The 19,738-nt window shown below is 35.0% G+C and overlaps 2 protein-coding genes across 2 annotated transcripts; one reads left to right on the top strand and one right to left on the bottom strand.

Moving 5' to 3' along the window:
• Positions 1-7,115: 7,115 nt before the first annotated feature.
• Positions 7,116-16,682, top strand: ARP8 (actin-related protein 8). The gene is made up of 12 exons (XM_086453029.1): positions 7,116-7,627; positions 8,812-8,897; positions 9,568-9,638; positions 9,972-10,039; positions 10,541-10,602; positions 11,038-11,135; positions 11,271-11,352; positions 11,713-11,855; positions 12,716-12,864; positions 14,666-14,799; positions 14,945-15,063; positions 16,264-16,682. Exons 1-12 carry the CDS (start codon positions 7,332-7,334, stop codon positions 16,345-16,347), a joined length of 1,392 nt encoding a protein of 463 aa, XP_086309155.1. The 5' UTR covers positions 7,116-7,331; the 3' UTR covers positions 16,348-16,682.
• A 266-nt stretch (positions 16,683-16,948) lies between these two features.
• On the bottom strand, positions 16,949-19,664 carry LOC147411843 (pentatricopeptide repeat-containing protein At2g20540-like). Its single transcript, XM_086453024.1, has 2 exons — positions 17,543-19,664; positions 16,949-17,462 (listed from the first exon to the last, which is right to left on the bottom strand). The coding sequence occupies exons 1-2, from the start codon at positions 19,171-19,173 to the stop codon at positions 17,378-17,380; spliced, it is 1,716 nt and encodes a 571-aa protein (XP_086309150.1). The 5' UTR covers positions 19,174-19,664; the 3' UTR covers positions 16,949-17,377.
• Between the last annotated feature and the right edge of the window lie 74 nt (positions 19,665-19,738).

Here is a 19,738-nt window from a genome sequence, read left to right as displayed (position 1 = left end):
GATCTTTTTAAGGGTGAATGAGGGCTTCCTAGAAAAGGAAAGGGTTTCTCTTTCTCAAAACCCACCTTATTTTAAGTCTTACTAAGGTCGTTTTGCACAAATAGATAACGACATTAATAATTCAACACTTTGATCTTCTAAATTTCATCAAATAACTCAGATAAAAAAGAGAAAGAAAATTCAAAAAACCTTTTTCTTTTGAGGTTGATCCAAGATTTTGAAAATTGATGGTTACTGAACTTTCATTTAACTCTCAAACTTAAAATAAAAATTCAACGGTGACAAATAACTTTTTTTTTTTTTTTTTTTTAAAGTACATAGAATTTTATTCTCTACAACCCTAAAGCATTGGATCATGGTTTCAGATGCCGTGAGGTGAGCCCAAGGACCCTTAGTAAGGGTGAAATTCTTACTAATTAAGTATGGTTAGTGGGAATCAAAATAAAAGTGAAGCATTTTCGTTACTAACATAGTAAGATTTTAAGCCTCACTAAAGGTCGTTCTACTCAAATAGATTACTGCATAAGAAATCCAACCCCACAGCCCTTTAAATTTCATCGAAAAACTCATATCCAAGAGAAAAAATCGTTTGAATTTGATTCTTGGTTTTGAAAATAGATAACTACCAAACTTCTACATAACGCCCAAACTTTAAATTAAAATTCAACAATAAAAATAATGGTTTTTGAATTTTTATTTTTATTTTTTACTTTTGAAAGTTCATAGAATTTTGTCATTTACAACCTTGAAGCATCGAATCATGTTTTTGGATACCACAAGGTGAGCCAAAGGACATTTAGTAATTGTAAAATACTTACTAATTTAGTAAGGCTAGTCGGATTCAACAAAAAAAATACCATATAGATCCATTAGTAATCAATAAATAACAGACTGCCTAGTGGATTTTTTTTTCTTAATAACCACTTAGTGATTAGGGGCACTTTAAGAAAAGGGGGAGATGACAAAAAGTGTAGGTCTTGTATTTAGGTGAAACAACAATGTTACTTAATTCATTGATTTGTTTAATTCATACAAGAAGAGATAGTGCATTTCTAAGATCGTTTTGGTTCACTATTTTGATTCATTTACATATATTAGAGTTTGTCCTTGTTGTAGTATCATCTTTGGGGTTCAGGAGGTAAAAAAATAATAATAAAAAAATAGGAAGAGTATTATTAAAAAACTTTAAGGCTAAGGGTGTAAAAGAGAGAAAACAATAAAGTTGGAGAGGTAAAAGAAGAAGATAGTAAAATTAGAGAGACATTATTTAAAAAGGGGCAAAAGAGGAAAGATAATTATTGAAATTATAGAGATATCATTAAAAGAAGGTGAAGAGAAAAGACAATAAAATTGAAATAGGTGAAGAGGAAAAGCAAAAAAGTGGGTTGTACATACCCATCCACTATAATTGGATGGGATGTTTATCCCCACAAAACTATAGATACGGTGGGATCCATCATTATGTTTTATTATATATATAATAAAGTATGTTAAGTTATAATAATAATAATAATAATCTTCAATTTTACATGCATAAAATTAATATTTATATAATAAAACACAATAATAAGTCTCACTCTAGTTACAGTTGTAGAATATAAACGTCCATTCCAACTATAATGAAGTAGGATCCGCATAACCACCCACTTTATTGTCTTTTTTCTTCACCTCTTTCAAATTTATTGTCTTTTCTCTCTTTTTTTTTTTTTTATTTTTTATAATTTCCTTTCAATTTTACTATTTTTCATATTTTATCCCACTTTTCAAATATATTTCTCTAACTTTACTATCTTTCTCTTTTAATTCCAAAGAGGATGCACATACCATAAGCACGAACAAACTCTAATTTATATAATAAAACACAACAGCGGACCCCACTCCTTTGTCTTAAGATTTATATCTCATATAAAATGTATCTTGAGGATAAGTTTTACTTTACTCTTCTTCCTCTTTGCAAATTTATGTATATAAAAGATAATAACAACCTTTAAAACAAAATAAAATAAAAACACTTGACATATATTGTAAATTGAAATAATAAAATGAAATTAAGATATGCATATATCTGTCAAAGTATCACAACAAAAGATCATGGCCTTATCAGATTTAAGTATTATAATCATCAAATATATCAAAAAATGTGAAAAAATAAGGTATATATATATATATATAGATGGATCAGGTTCGACAGCAAACATTTTGTCCTATAAGGGTTAGAAGTTTCATAATGGGTTGATTTTTTAGGATGATGATCTTCTCATCATAGAGATCATCTTCACAAAAATTAGCCAATTTCAAAACTTCAATCCCATATAGTACAAAATGTTAGCTCTTATTCTCTTCAATTCCTCTAACTTTACTATATTTTATTTTTACTCATTTAACTTACTTTATTATTTTTTCGCTTTTACCTCCTTTAATCCCAAAGAGGATGCATGTGTCATAAGCACTCTAGTTTATATATAGGGGAGCGACAATCTAACAATCTTAAGATGACAACATTGACTGACAAAATTTGTCCTATATGGCTTAAAAGTTTTGAATTGAACTATTTTATTGTAAAGATGATCTCTATGACGAGAAAATCATCCTCACCAAAAATCATCTCAATCTAAAACTTCTAAGTTTATCAAAAGTGGTTTACAACTTTTTGGTAAAAAAATCAACGATTCACAATTCTAAAATAATTTTGATGGGGTTAGAAATTTCAGATTGGGTTGATTTTTTTTTTGCGGGGATGGTCTCCTCACAAAAAATCAGCTTAATCCAAATTTTCTAACCCACATAGGACAAAAGTTTTGTGTCCATTTTGTCATCCTAAGATTGTCTTATATATGTGATGGTGAAAAAAAAGTAAGCCTTTCATTAGGGGCGACTTGTTAGTTGCTTTTCATTTATGTATATATAAATAGACTAAGAGGCATGCTTTAATTTCAGTGGAAACTATGTTATATTTTCACATATAGCCTCACTTGATGTAATATTGAATCCATCAAACCCAATGGAAAAAATTCATCAAACCACAATGATAATTTTTTTTCTAAAACTATTGTACATGGTTCATCATGTTACATGAACCAATAACGAAACACACCTTAAATTGGTTCACGTTCAAAAGATTTTGTAGTTTAGTATGGGATGAGTGAATTCGATACCTTAGGGGGCTAGATTGTGGATACTTGTGTTTACTCATCACATTCAAAAACTTCAAATTACGAAGTTCCAAAGGCTGTGTTTAGATTGAGAGAAGTGGAGAGAAGAGAAACTCATTAACGTTGTGTTTGGATTGAAAAAAGAAAAGAGAAAATAAATGAGTCTCTCCATTTCTATTGTTTGGATTGTTAAGTGGGGGAGAGAAGAGAAAAGAATTGGAAAAAAATAAAGATAAATTTTCTTTCTCTCCAAAAATGAAGAGAAGAGGAGAGAAATTCTTTTAAAATATTTTATAATTTCAACTCTACTCCTAGATCACTTTTAAGATATTTTTAAATTCCAAAGTTGACCCAAATTCTCTCTTGTCAATCCAAATATGGTGGAGAGAAATTGAGTTTCTCTTCTCTCCACTTCTCTCAATCTAAGCATGGTCTAAGGGTCTCTCGCCCCACCTTCACTTATATTTTTCAATCGAGGGATAGAGGAAAAGCACAACCAATCAAGTCAAGGATAGCAGGAGAGAATCCCCATTATCCATCTTTCTCAATCCTTATCAAACATAGATAATACCCTATCCCCTCTTAATTTGTTCACGGGTCTTAAAACTGTTCGATTGACTATGTCAAGGATAAAAAAGACTACTTGATAATCATCATCAATCTCAATACAGCCAACTCAATTGTTCTTGGGTGCAAATACTTGATTAGATTTGATATGAAGTAGATGTGTATTACCTTGAGATACATGTGGCTAAATTTGAACAACATGCACTCGACTGGATGCTTAAGATGATTCGATTGATTATGAGGTCTCATGGTGGGAACCTTCAATTAAATGGTGAAGTGTTGAAGATGGAGTTGTGTGGGTTGGAGTTTGAAGTGAGAATCCATGCCATAATGTGGTCTTGATGGCCCGATAGACTGCATGGGATTGATAGTCATGAAACTTTTATTCCAATCGGTAAACATTTACTATCCATTTAGATTTATTTGCGTCTCTCACACGACATTGAAATATTTAGCAAGTAGAGGTCGAAAAAAAGTATTTCTTTATTGACAGCTCAATGATGAGGGATACATAGAGCAACCCTTGGATCACGTTTAATCTTTGATTGATCTAATTATGTATGTTGTTTTCATCATTAGATTATGGGTTGAAATAAAGTCCACATTGCATTGTTCTTTTACTATATATTGATATTGATATTGATAATACAATGCTCATGTGGGTGACCATATGACATGATGTTTTACTTGTTGAGTTTATTGATTGTCGGTTTCAAGTTTCCTAATGAAGGTTGTTGGTCCATTACTTCTTTTTTTCTTCTTCTTCTCTCTCTCTCTCTCTTCAAATTGAAGAGTCTTTTACTGCTCAAGATATTTTTATTATAATCAAGTCCGTTTGGAGCTTCTTGTTGTCTTTATGTGATGGAGCCTTGTAGAGGATTGTTAGATATCTAATCTCCATTATAATATTGGTACTCTGAAATATCCTGCTCTATTTTTCCTACTAGTCTATATTTGATTTACAATGTTGAGCTTGCTTATTGATACATCCATACACTTAAAAATACAATTTCATCAACTAGGGATTCATGGTAAAATGCAAATCTAGCACGAATGATATACCTGATCTAGGGTAAATATTCTGTTGGGTGAATTGATTTTTCCTCAAATCAAACAAAAAATTTACAAACCTACCCTCTTCGAAAAATCATTCATGTGCCCTTAGGGAAATCGTGTTGTCTCCCTCTCTTTTACACATCTCTTTCCACTTCAAACACATTTTCTTTTTGTGTAACGGTCAAGGCATCTTGTCAAAAAGAGAGAAGTCTTAAGTTCAAACCCCCTTGTTGGCCATTTACATGGGATTTATTTATGCTTACTCAATATGTGTAGTTTTATAAGGGTATTGCATGTATTTGGGGGGTTTGGGCAAGATATGATGCTCTAACAATCCAGTTGTCTCGTCCATGCTAGTCAAGCCTACATGTCCGAACACCCGACCTGTCATAAAAAAAAAGAACAACAAACTCCAATGATGGCAACTGAGTATGTTTCAACTAAATTGGAATTTAATTGATTGTTCCTTGATATTTTTCTTCCTCCTCTTATTTTATTTTTAACTTTTTTTTTTCTCAACTTTCTATGCTCTTTATTTATCTCTTTCTCCATTTTTCACACAAAGGAAGAGAACACACAAGAGGTACAAAATATTTCTCTTGTGAATGATTTTATCTCAATCTTAGTGTGTTAAGGGAAGATCTAGTTAAGGAGGCTCTCTTCAAATATCAAAGTATAGCGGGGGATGGAATGATTACATCAAAAACATAAGATCCATATACTAATCTTAATTATGAAATCGATGGTGAAAAATGACTTTGGAATTAATCTATAGGTGAAACAACACAAATGGGAGCATGAGAGGATGGAATTGTAAAGGACTGACTTTAAAGACCACACAATTTGTCAAATCTTACTTCTATGTAGGAAGATGTTCCACTATGAGAATGAACATGATCTTTCTTTTATTTTGATAATTTTCTTCTTCTTCATCTCCATCTTAAATCTTTACTCAGTTATTAGTAAAAGATTTGTTCGCAATTTGGCTAATTGATAAATCATCCCCATAGTAAACAAAGTGTGCATTAACTGTAATAAGAACATTCATGACATCAAGAATCCACTTATCTCTAGATCAATTTCACTAAAAAAATATTGTGGTACAACTTTACCCTTAAAATTTAGATCTGTTGAATTTGAAACCAATGGTTAATACTATAAAACATTGGCTATAGAAGCACATTTTTAAAACTTATAAAATATATAGGTTATTGTTATAGATAATAATGATGAAAAATAAAATCAGATGTTATTGCCCCCTACGAAAAAAAAATTAAAATTTTAATCATCTTGGTTGCCCCATGTAGACAAAATCATGAATCCAACCTTGATTAACTATGAATTCTACCCAATAGGGCCAGAGCAAGGATTTTGCCTATGTGGAGATAGTCAAGAGTAGAAATTTTTTTTGTAGGAGCAACAAAGGATGAAAAAAAAATAGTAATGGAGACAATTAAAAGTGGAATTTTTTTGTGTGGGGGCAATAGTGATAGATATATTTATCTGCCACTAAAATTTGCCGTAATAACTCATTAATCCATAGACATTGAAAATTTGACAAACGCCCCCACAACCCCACCGGAAACCCGCCCCTACTATTCAATGTCAAAACATTCTTTTAGTAATCAAATATTCTACTGATACTTTTTGGGAAATTTAGACTACTAATATGATAAGAATAATGCTAAAGTGACCTTAGATTGGAACCTCGTATCGCACTACTTAAACGCGAAAGTGAAGAAGAATTATAGATGCATGAAAAGCATCTACGATTCCGTACATTTTCACGTCAAAAAAGTGTCTTATGAGATTTCAACTTGAGTCACTGTAGCACAACTCATACGGTAAATATAATTGTTTATCACGACAGCCCTTTGATTATCAGTCAAGATTCCATACGGTGTGCCGTTTCTATAAATAGGGAACGTGTCTAGGTGGCATAATTAGATTAGGAAATAAACACATTGAACTGCATGAAGGGTTTGATTAGGAATCAAGGTATTTTAAACGTGCCACGTAGACACCTAACCTATTCTATAGGAACGGGATACCGCATTGGATCACGAGACTTTAATTATTGCCAGGAACAACGAGAAAATGGTAATCATGAAAGTGGTTGGTCTTCTTCAATGGTGTAGTGTTGGTACGTGTGGCCACTGGCGAGAAACACGTGCCGTGACAATTTTGATGTTGATGTCTGACATCGAACACCAACGTGGAGCATAGAGGACCACCAACACACACACACACGTGTCTTCAGTCATGGCCCCACATAAGAGGCGAACCAACGTGGCGATCGATGAATGAGCCCTCGTAACTTTCATATTTGACGTCTGTCGGTAACATCCAAAATCCAACTACCGTATATGCCGGAGTTCTGCACCATCTCACCTTCGTTCCAAAATCCAAGCTTTACGAAAAACAGTAACTCCCGAAACCCTAATTCTTCACATAACCCTAATTTTCACTGCAGATTTTTCTGAATTGGTTTGGTATTGGGCTCTGTTCTTCTAACAATTGAAGCTTAATCTCATCCCCGATCGATCGCCCCATGCGATGTTGTTAAGAAAGGTTTGGGGATTGGTTTCGAGTCGATCGAACTCGAATGAGAGGATGATGGTTCTTGTTCAGCCATCTATGGGTGCATTTGATGAGTTACCGTACGATATAATTCTGCAAATTCTCAAACTATTGGGTCCGAAGGAATCTGCGAAATTGAGCATTGTTTGTAAGTCGTTGAAAATGTTTGTTTCTGATAATCGGCTGTGGGTTTTCTTTCTTCAAAGCCGGCTAGAATCGTGGGATTCAATTGTTTTTGCTGAAAAGCATTTGCGATCGGGCTATCCTCTTCAGTAAGTTTTCCCTCTCCTCCCCATAAATAAATAAAAATCGATCTTTTTTTTAAATTTCCTTTCTGGTTTTCTTGGGAACTTGTGAATTTTGATTGTTACTGCTGTTTAAGTCGGTAATACTGTTACATTGGCAGTTGAATTAACAGAATGATGACCTTCTCGAATTCAGAAATGAGGAAATTTTAGAAAAGTTTAAATTAGACTAATATGAGATAAAAATAACTGAAAGTCCATTGAGATGATTTGGGTTTTTATTACGAAAACAAAGACCAATGATGGCATAAGTGAGAAGAAGTGTTCTAGTTGAAGTTGAAGTTGAAGTTTCTAAAAAAGGTGAGAAGAAAGCTGAAAATGAAGTGGATTGAAGTAATATGAAAGATCTGAAGACATGTTGGTGATAAAGATGCTAGATATTGGATTTGTATAATTGTAGACAAAGATTTAATGGATAGCATTGGAAGTATTAGTGGAGTAAATAATATATATAAATATAATTGGGATTGTTGTTGATAAGTTGTTGTCAATTAGATAGTCTTAAGTGAAGGGGGAGTCAATTTTATTAGTACTTCTGCACCCCAAGTAGGAACTAATGAGATTATCAGGAGACAATATGGGGGAAAGATGGATGGCTTTATACATAAAATTCTAGAAGGGGAAGTTGAGGACAGGTGTCTGGAGAAACAAATGAGATGGGAGTTACAGTCCTTGAGTTTTCCATGGCATAGGATTTAATATGAAGAAAGATACCTATCAAAAATAAAATAAAATAAAAACTGAACAAAATCGCATTTTAAAGAAGGACTAATATTTTGTGACTTATAAAAGTAGATCAAGTATATGTCATATGTATTTTATTTCTTCTAAAAGTAGATACTTGATACGCCAAGATTACAAAGTTATCTTAGTGGAGAATATAGCTACACATTGTAGGGTAACAGTTATGAAAGTTTGTAATTTGCATTAAGAGGTGGAAGAAGACGACTAAAAATTAGCAGTGTGCGACTTCAGACTTGGGGTTTTCAAATCCTTCTGTTTTCCTCTTTGTTTGTTCACTTTTTGAAAGTCTTATGGTAGAAAATTTCTGCATGATGGCTGCAGTATCTCTTTATTTAATTTTAAAGCTTTCTTGCTTCTTTGTTCTGCATATTCTTCATTTCACCTAGTAACTCCAATTGCGTTTGCAGGACCTTTTATGCTCAGTCGACCCAATTATCTTTCATGCACATATACGGCCAACGTGCACAACTAAGTGGTTCTGTTATTATTGATGGTGAGTTTATCCACTTCTCCTTACCTGTGAGGTTATTGTTGTAAATTATTGATTCATTCTGGTTGTTTGTGTGGGTGATAGTTGATCTATCTCCATGAATTCAGAAACAAAGCTTTGGTAGATTTTATCAAGATTTGGTGTGGATAAGGGTTCCTAGTAATAGTCCCCTCAATCCTCAGCTTGTTTGGTCTAAGGACTTAAAAAGTGATACTTCTGAAATTCCTAGTTTGAGCTGTTATGCCCTTTCCTCAACATCTGTAGAGTACGGGTTAATGGGATTTTATGGCCACCTAATATATAGTAGGACTTTAGTAAGGAAAGATTCAGCAACACACTTTACTAGAACATATGCCCCCCTAGACAGGATTGAACTACAGAACAGGATTCATGTTACCAACCGCAATTAATTGATAATAAAATGATGACAATCTTTCAACTTCCCTGAGAGTCCAAGAAGATAAATTCATGGGACATTCATTTGATGTGTACAGCCCTGAAACAGGAACCTTGAATAATTTTAGATGTGGGGAGTAACTGGTTGGTCAGAATAAGTTAACTAGGATCTGTAGTGTCAGTTATCACATCTTATATATTTTGCCATTTGGGTTCTACGTATCTTTGAAAGTTGTACCTTGATTTATGTTTTGTTTCCTTTTTTCTTGTTGTATAGGAGGCTCGGGCTATTGCAAGTATGGTTGGAGCAAATATACTTCTCCGTCTGGGTGTTCAGCAACATTTTTGGTGAGTTTTTTTTTTTTTGGTTTGGGGGTGGGATAGATGTTGTTTGATATCAATTTTGAGAAATAGCTTCCTCAAAATTGTGAATTACATGTATTATTTAAGGTGGTTTGCTTTCTCTCTCTTTTTTTTTTTTTTGGGGGGGGGGGGGGGGGGTGGTTTGTGGGGGAGGGGGTGGAGTAAGCTGGACTTGAACTCACGACCTCAAAGTTGCTTTGCAATGTATCAAACCAACTGAGCTATGGGTCTAAGCCCAACATTTCTGTTCATTTTGCTAATAGTTTAAAAAAAATAACATTTTTATTTTTATTATTCTGAAGTGTACTTAACATGCAGGAATTTGGTAACATCGAGTCTCCAATGTACCCTAGGCTTCGGCATTTTTTTACAACAATTTATAGCAGGTTTGTCATTTTTTTCCCTTTGGGTTACATGCAGTGCCTTCTTTAGAAGGTTTTCCAATTTCTTTGGATTATGCTATCTAATTGTATCACCTTTATTGAAATTAGCTTCCGGATTGAAGTAGGTGGAAAAATATGTGATAGTGACATCATTATGTTATAGAGCTGAAAGGTATATATTTATACGTGTTGCATATTGTCATCATTTGGCGTAAATACATCTGCATGTCCAAGTACTGGTCAAAAATTTTACAAAACCAATCTATTGTTATAAAGTTATAACTTAAAAACAACATACAGATTGGTAATTACCAATAAAATATTTGATAAGTTGATGAAGCAATTGTTTCAATTACATACCAGGCTAGTGAATTTGCCGTCCTGATCATCAGTTAATTTTGTGCTGGTTGGCTTTCTTATTTATGTATGTTTTGGTGCTGTATGTTAGAATCTCCAATTCTTGGCATGCTTTTCGAATAAAATGTGAGAAGTATCTCCTTGCAGAATGCAGGTGAAGCCATCCAGACATCCAATTGTTGTGTCTATCCCAATCTGCCACTATGATGGTCAGTCACTATTTCATAAATTTGATCCTTCAAGGAAATCTGTACATTTTACTGTTTACCTTTCACAATAGTAAGTTTTGAAACTGATACCTTTGGCTGTTGCTATGGTATGTAAAACCTATGGCATTGGCTTGGATGAACATGATCTCATTCACCTTTTAAGTACCCTGGTGTCAGGGCAATGGACTTCATTGCAATGAGTTTTCTTCATTTTAGATTTCTCATTATGAACACACTCCAAGCATTTTAGAAGTTGCGAGCCTGCTAAGTTGGTAAAATTTACTTAGTGTCAATATTACCGATCTGGGTTCAAAACCTGCTTCACCTTTAAGTTACTGATCTTGTTCAAAGTAGGCTTAGTTAGTGGAGAGACTGCAACTTTGCCTGTAAAAAGGTTTCAATTATCTGACTTGCTGCTTTTCACTTTTCCACCAGATACTGAAGCTGCAAAAGCAGCTAGAAGGCAACTGAAAGAAGCTATGTACTCTGTTCTGTTTGACATGAATGTACCAGCTGTTTGTGCCATTAATCAAGTAGGCTATTCCATAAAATGTAGTTGGATTCCTTTTCCTTGTTAAATGGAAAAGACTAAAATAATTTGTTTTTTTTTGTCTCCCTCAATTTTCACAGTTTATCACCTTATTCAAGATTCACTGTAAAATATGTAGGCGACCTTAGCTTTATTTGCTGCAAGACGAACTTCGGGAATTGTTGTCAATATTGGTTTTCAAGTCACGTCCATTGTCCCAAGTAAGTTATTTGGTCATTCTCTTCTCTTTTCCTTGATGTTCAAAACATTGATATTTGGAGGATTGTCTAACAGTACATTTCAGCTCCAGGATCTCAAGTTCTATGAAATTAGTTGTCATGCGGATAATCTCCCAATCAATAATTTATTATGCCCAGACTCATGGCTTGGATTTGACCCTTTTGTGTTGTTTAATTTTAAAGCTGCCTTCTGCTTTTCCTTGCATTTGGAAACTACATTGTGTACTCAAACAGAGTTGCAAATGATGTATAATTGTCTCTTCTTGCTATTTCGTTTCTCTCTCCCCCTTTATTTCAACTTTTTCTCCCTTCAAATTACTGTGTTTCCTGGTGTTTTAACAGTTTTACGAGGTAAAGTGATGCTGGAGGTAGGTGTGGAAGTTGTGGGCCTGGGAGCTCTTAAACTTACAGGATACCTCAGGGAACTTATGCAACAGAGAAATATGAATTTTGACTCACTGTACACTGTCCGCACACTGAAGGAGGTATGCATTCTTCTGACTATTGTCATGTTGGTTCATGACTTTTGTTGCATGTTCTTTTGAAGAAGCTAGTCATCACACTTGCAAGACAAAAATAAATAAGAAGAAAAGAAACTAGACAGCACGTCCTCAAGTCCTTCCACCTAATAAATCCATTTCGTACATGTGAAATTCATGCAGAGTGATGGAGAGCCACTATTTGATTGATCCTACATGGGAGACCTACAAGAGAAATACCAGATGATTCCGGCTATAGTTGTAGCCGCTCCCTCTCCTGTTTCCTAAAATAATTCGATTTAAAACTGGTTTCCCCGCTTCTGCACCAGAATCCCCTTCCAAACCTGCCCCATTTCCTGCAACTAAGATTCTACCTATGTAATCTATTAAATGTTTCTGGAAACTCAACAAAAATATTGCAACCGATCCAAAAAGGTCTGCAGTACATTGATGAATATTATTTTTCCTACGAGAATATCATTCAGAGTTTTCAGAACTCCATCATTTTTTTAAGTCTAGAGGCGAGATCTTTGATTTGAGCAGTACAAATGTTCTCTTTGTTTCAGCAAGGAACACGACACTGTCTCAGTGATGTACCCCGTGTTAAATATTGTGATATATTGTATGTAGCTCCTGGAGACACATTATAATACAAAATTTTCAATTTGAAACTCTTTAAATTAGAAGGAAAAAGTTCCAGTCACCCATGGCCCATTTTCCCCACTTCATGTTTCTGTACCAACTTTTTTATTTTTCTTTCCTCTTTTCTTTTCATTCATGTCAACTATTGCTTTACAAACTAGGGTTTCTAGGCAAAATGTTACTGTTACACATTGCCTAACAGTGGTAGCTGAATTGGCTTACAGAATGCATGCTATGTTGCTGCTGATTATGAAGCAGAGTTATCCAAAGATACCCAAGCATCATTTGATGTTAGAGGTGAAGGTCGATTTACTCTTTCGAAAGAGCGCTTTCAAACAGGAGAGATCCTATTCCAGCCACGTATGGGAGGCATGTATGTATTTATTCTCTCACATTCTGGTTACTTTATTACGAATTCATGGCTATTTACTTATTTGTTATAAGTACTGATGTTGGTTTGTTATCTTCAAAGAGTATTCTAATAAATTGATGCTTCCATTTGTATATTATTTTAGTAATGAAATCCTAAATTCCTAATGGAAAAACTATTATTCCCAAATGAAAAATAAAACATTTTGTCTAACTATAGGTGTGAATGGGCTTGGTCAATGGTACCACATGCTGGGCTGCCAAAATTTATCTAGCCAAGTCCTTTATGGGTTTCAAAGTCTAAATCTGATCAAGACAGAAAAATTTTCAAGTCCTTGTTCAAACATCACTATAATACATTTACTTAAAATATATAAAAACTGACTGGAAACATGCATTTTTAGCCTACAATATTGAATCATCTTTTTTGTTTGCCAAGTACGTTGTTGAAGTATCCATCTACAATAAAGCTTTTCTCTCTTCCTATATTGTATTACAAAAATTCAGGGATGAAGATCTCCGGATCTCTTTCAATTCTAATCTGATCAACACATCACAATAACATAAAAATTCCAGATTCCCTAAATATAAAAGTGGAAATTTCATTTTAATCCTGGAAAGCTTATACTTTGGTGTGTAGATGTAAGTTTTGCGAGTATTGGGTTTTAGGCTAGGGCCATACTAGTTCGAAAAGGTCTAGGCCTTACAAGCAAACTGACTAATGATTCATCTAACACATCAAAGATTACATAATGGACGTAACACAATATATATATTAGAGAAAAATGGAATAATGTATGTGGATAAATGTTAAACCATGCATGGTTGGAAGCTTTAATTTTTTTTTTATCAATAATATGGAAAACTTCATCGATAAATAGAAAATGAAGGGAACAAGAGAATGAAAAAACAGCCCTAGTGTAAAGAAGGGTCAAAACCAAAATTACGTTGGGAGATCCTTTTTCCAGCTATGATACAAAAGAAAATGAGATGCTAATGGAAAAAAGTCTGTGAATCTCTTTGATTGTGAAAACATGTTCAGTACCCCCCCCCCCCCCCGCCCTTTTTTTTTTTCAAGACCCATCTTACCTTCAATTATTATTTTATTTAAGGAAAGGTTATTGGATATTATTAGATCTTGTAGGGTTGCTAAAATTTCAGCTTATTTTGGGTCTTCTTCTTTATTATATCTAAAAACATATGCACAATTATCTTATTCATGTCCATCTATGGAGCATGAAGAAAAAAAGTTAGACCTAATTGGTGTTCTATATTAGGTATGGTATAGTTTATATCTTATTTTATCTTTCGTTTTGTATTTGTGTAATAACTATAATCTTTTTGATAACTGAATTGTTTTCAATTAATATTTCCATTGTTTTTTATTATAAAATTTATAATCAGTAATTACCATTTATTCCCCAAGTACTTGGGATAAGGATTTGTTGTTGTAATCACCATACCCGAGAATGCCAATTGAGTATTTGACTATTCAATTACTTTAGGCTCGTCTTTTGTACCCCATAAGCCATGGTACAAACTACAAAGTTCAACATAAATTCTGTTGAATTTGTGGAGATTTTTTTTTTTCCTTCGAGACTTTTTGCATTATAGACAATGGAGAAATGCTTGATTTTGATGCATCACCTTCGAGTTTTTGTCATTTATATATATGGTGGGAAATAATATTTTGAACAGGTCTGGAGAAACTCATTATCAATGGGTCCACCAAATATTAACTTAGATTCCAATGTCTTGGACTCAAAATTGCTGGTTAAATTATTTCTTGTGCCATGGTGGTACAGGCGTACAATGGGTTTGCATCAGGCAATAGCACTTTGCATGGACCATTGTCAAGCTGCAGAAGTAACAGGTGATGATGGATGGTTCAAGACAGTGGTCTTGGCAGGTGGGACTGCATGTTTACCAGGACTGCCAGGTATGCATCTGAATGTGTCTGTTATTCACCTGTATTTAATTATCTGTGGTTATGTGCTATGAAAAATATTTTAGAGGAAAAAGAGAAGGATTCATCCAAAGATTGAATTGAAGGTCCTGACTTTTCTTTCAACTTCATGTTGCAGAGAGGCTAGAGAAGGAGCTGCGTGCAGTTCTTCCGCCATCCGTGTCGGAAGGAATCAGAGTTATTCCCCCTCCATATGGTGTAGAATCTGCATGGTTTGGTGCTAAGATTATTAGCAATGTAAGCTTCTGATCTAACTAAAATCATTTTTGGAGGTTGAAACCCACACAGATACCAGTGTCATGATTTAAATTAGACATTTTTTATAGTGTTGGAACATCATCATCAAAATATTATCCCAAATATTGTGGTTTGGTGGATGAATCTTGTTCCTCAATTCAATTCTATGTAAAGTCATGGATTGTGTTAATTATAGCGTGCTGGTATCCACTCTCACTACCCAATCTACAGTCTTCTTGGTCTTCCTCTCTTCTTTAGAACCTTCAACTTGTATGTTCCTTCAAATGGTTATACTGGCATTCGTTGCACTTGACCAAACCATCTTAATCAACCTTCCCTTATTTATCACATGTTGGGGTCATTCCTACATTTTCCGATTGTGTTCATTTCGAATTTCATCATTCATAGTTTTTCCACTCGTCATCCTCAACTTTGCTATGCTCAACATAATGAAATGATGTTTCTTAATTGTCTAACATTCATCTCCATGAAGCATAACCGGTCTTACTGCCATCTATAAAAATAAAAAAAAAATTCTTTAGATTGATTGGGATGCATCGGTCATATAGCATTTTAGAAGCACACTGATTTATTTATGTTGAATAAATTTCTAAATACAGGGATCTATTAGTGACATTTATTAGTGTTGGATAAATGATCTAAATCACTAGAATGTTTGTTGCTGAATCAAGTCATTTACAACATGGGAGGGGTATAGGCTTTTAGTTCCTGTAAAAACTAGATAATGTGCTAGGAGATTCACAACATGTAGGAGAGATATTGGTACTCAAAAAACTAAATTGGATTCTTGTCCAACTTTCTTGTTCAGTACGACTCACACCCTGTGCAACACTGACTAGAAGTTTTTAAGTTTTAAAATTTGGATGAAATGCACATTAATGCTTCTTGCATGATAATACATTGGACTTGCATATATGTTGTAATCAGAGCCATACACACCCCACATGTCGTTAGAGCCTATATCAAATGCATTACATACAATTTGATGCTGGTATGCATGTTAAAGACGATTTAAATTTGTAGCCACAACCCTATCATCGCAACCATGCATACTTGTATGCAATCTATGCTTGCATCATCCACATATTCAAGTACGGAATCATTGGGATCCACTTTAAATGCTTACACATGGATTACTTTCCTTGCCTTGTTCAATTGGCTCCATTGTGTTTTATACAGATGAGCACCTTCCTTGACACCTGGTGCATAACGAAGAAGCAGTTCCGCCAAAAGTCGAGGCGCAACTTCATCACCTCATGGTAAAGGAGTATTAGATCATCTGAGCTCAATGCCTTTGATTTGGTTGGTAGATTTTAAGAGACAGAAAGGATTCTTGTGATAAACTGTGCCGGCAGGGTTTCAAGATCTCAGCATACTATAAGCATTCTTAAATCTATATATATATTTTTTAATGTTCATGCAGTAGTAGTCTAGTCTGAATAAAACAAAAATTCTGTTGTAATTTTGTAGTGTGTTATATATATGCTTCTGAGGATTACCTCATTCGGTAGAATTTGTATATTGAGATGTAATGTACGAAGAGAAATACACATTTATGAATAAACTGTCACTTTATTAGAGTGGTGATTGGATAGCTATGAAGGAAAAACTCGTTTTGCTGTTCTTGTTCTTTGTTTTAGTGATGTCTACTACCTTGGGTTGGGTGGTTGTCACTTTTACAACAAGTTGATTAAAGCCCTACTTGGTTGTGCATATGAAGTTTTTCAAGTTGCTTAAATTTCCTTCCCTTCATCATGATTCCATACAGCAAGCATAGTTCTGAATGGTCAAAGCCTGAGTGGAAAGAGTTCATTTTTCTTGGAATCTAAAAATTGTAATACTGATGAGTTGATACTGATCAATCTGGTTGAAGTAGGGCTCAAAATTAATATTTGAACATATTTAATATTATCAGAATATTCCCCACAAAACGATCCAGTACGAACCTAAATAATAAACCAAAATACTTAGATACTAGTAGTGCAGAAAGTTAAGTCCCTAATCTCTTTGAGATCATGACATGCCACCACATTCCGCAGCCAATGTTCATGATGGCCCACTCTATGCCGGGTTTCACTATGATACTTTCTTTTCGGGTCCCCTAGGTAGTTCATTCCACTAATGCCCTTGGTGCCCACTTTGTAGTGGCATTCACTCTGGCTCCCTTCTTTATAATCCCATCTCTCTTTGGGGTTATAACACATCCCTAACAAGTATTTCACTCTCAAAGTCCCCTCTGACATAAATTTGATAGCAGAGTGACATTCCTGCTCTTTGACTTTGTACTGAGTAATCAACCATAAGCTAAGTTCAATCTCTCACAATTACCACTCGGTGCCTCTTCGTCATGATCCTCTATGTCTAACAACAGGTCTTCCCTCCTTCCAACAAACTCAGCCTTATTTAATCCTCGTTTGATCTCCTCCAATCATCCTCTATGTCTAACAACAGTTCTTACCTCCTTCCAACAAACTCAGCCTTATTTAATCCTCTTTTGATCTCCTCCAACATCACGTAGATCTGCCTAGCCTGATAATGATTGGTATCTCCCACCACAAACTCATGAACGATGCCATCTACTTCGATAAAGCTAGACCCACAGGTAGTCTCCATTTCTTTCTCCTTGATCAACTTCCTTACTTTAACAGCATCCTCCTGTTTTCCAGTCGCAGCAAACATGTGTCCTGCAAGTTTATAGCGGTCGCCAGATATAGGCTCAAGTTCAATCAAGCACTTGAATGCACGTTTCCCTCTTCTCAGGTCTTTGTGAGTCCTACAAGCAGCCAGTAGTGCACCCCATATAACAGAATTCGGATCCTCTGGCATTGACACAATGAGCTCTTCAGCTTCTGCTAACCTCCCAGCACGACCGAGGAGGTCTACCATGCATCCATAGTGCTCAATGGCCGGTTTTATGCCATAGTTTTGTACCATTTGATTGAAATAGTGACACCCCACTTCCACATATCCGACGTGGGCGCAAGCAGATAAGATGGCAACAAAGATGACTCCATTTGGATGGATATTTTCAACAACCATCTCGTCGAACAGTTGAAAACATTTTTCAGCTTGCCCATGCATTGCAAAACCTGAAATCATAGCTCCCCATGTCACAACATCTCTTTTAGGCATTTTCCTGAAGACTTCATAGCTGCTATCTATACAGCCAGACTTGGCATACATTTCAATAAGAGCAGTACCCAAAATCAGACTTACGTTAGTTCCAATCCTATCAACATGCATGTGTATCCATCTACCTTGTTCAAATGTCCCTAGTCGAGCACACGCAGAGAGTGCACTCACAAGAGTTGATTCATTTGGTGGGACCCCGGAAACCATCATTTCTCGAAAGAAACCTAATGCTTCAACATACATACCATTCTTTGTGTACCCTGACACCATTGCACTCCAAGACGCACCATCTTTGTCCCTCATACCATCAAACAATTCTCTAGCTTTTTCAATCCAGCCATGTCTCAAGTACCCAGAGATCATGGAATTCTTAACAAGTGTATTCTCTTCGGGGAATAATGCGAGAACACGTTGTGCCATGTCCAGACCATCTGAATTTGCATACATATGTATTAACGAGCTATGGACATAGGTGTCTGGTGATACGCCGGCCTTAATTATCTGACAGTGCACTTGTTTACCTTCGAAAAGTGCACTTAAACAGGAACAGGCTTTGAGGACAAAAGTGTAAGTGTAATTATCAGGAATTAGCCGACTTACTAACATATTGTTATAAAGTAAGAGTGCATCATAAGGTTGGTTACCCATCGTTAGACCTCTGATCATGGTGTTATTTGCAAATACATCAGGTGACTTCATGGTATTGAAAACTGATGATGCACTGTAAATGTGAGACATCGACAGGTAAGACTCGATGAGCTTTCCAGCAGTTGGAAGGCGAGCAAGAAGGCCAGAAACAACTAATTGGGCATGTAATTGCCTGACTTCCTGTAAGGTCTGGCATTTATCGTTCAAGAAGATGGTGCCTGGTATTCTTGCTGGAGTTGTGGCTCTGGGGCTTGCAGTGGGTGATAATTTGTTTGGTTGAAGAAGAAAGAGAGAGGGAGAAGAGTCCATGTGGTAAGGATTATTGTTAGAATAATATTCAAGCTACATAGAGTGTTCTTGCAAGTACATCAGTGGCATCTCTTTCTTTCTCCATTGATTGAAGTTACAAACTCATTCAGCTTTGGCCTGTTTATTTGGAACAATATTGAAAGGTTTCATGAGATATTTGTTTCTCTTTATAATGTATTTGCATCACCCAGTCTAAAGGCTATCCACAACCACACAAACCAAATCCAATACCACAATTATTTGTCTGTTTGCAATAGTCATAATCATGGATATTATTTGGTCCTAGTCCTCATAGCTGACAAATAGAATTGATGTGCCCCTACCAAACTTCCAATGAGATTCTGAGGGGAACTACCACAGACCTTAACTATATGCAGTATTGCAGATCATAATGTTTGAGTGAAATTCAATTAGTAGATCTATAAAAATAAATTAATTAATTAAGAAGAGGCCAGGTTTTTAGGATAAAGCTTTGATGATGATGAAGAGGACGAGATTATGTATGGTGTCATCTTCTAGTTGAGGTAGGATTTGATTCAGGGCCCAATATGCACTCCTAATATGT

This window comes from Akebia trifoliata, chromosome 1 (assembly GCF_017979445.1).
Source record: "Akebia trifoliata isolate Shusen 1 chromosome 1, ASM1797944v1, whole genome shotgun sequence".
Taxonomy (NCBI): domain Eukaryota; kingdom Viridiplantae; phylum Streptophyta; class Magnoliopsida; order Ranunculales; family Lardizabalaceae; genus Akebia; species Akebia trifoliata.
Note: the sequence above shows the minus strand (reverse complement) of the source record. Positions and strands in the feature narration are given on the sequence as shown.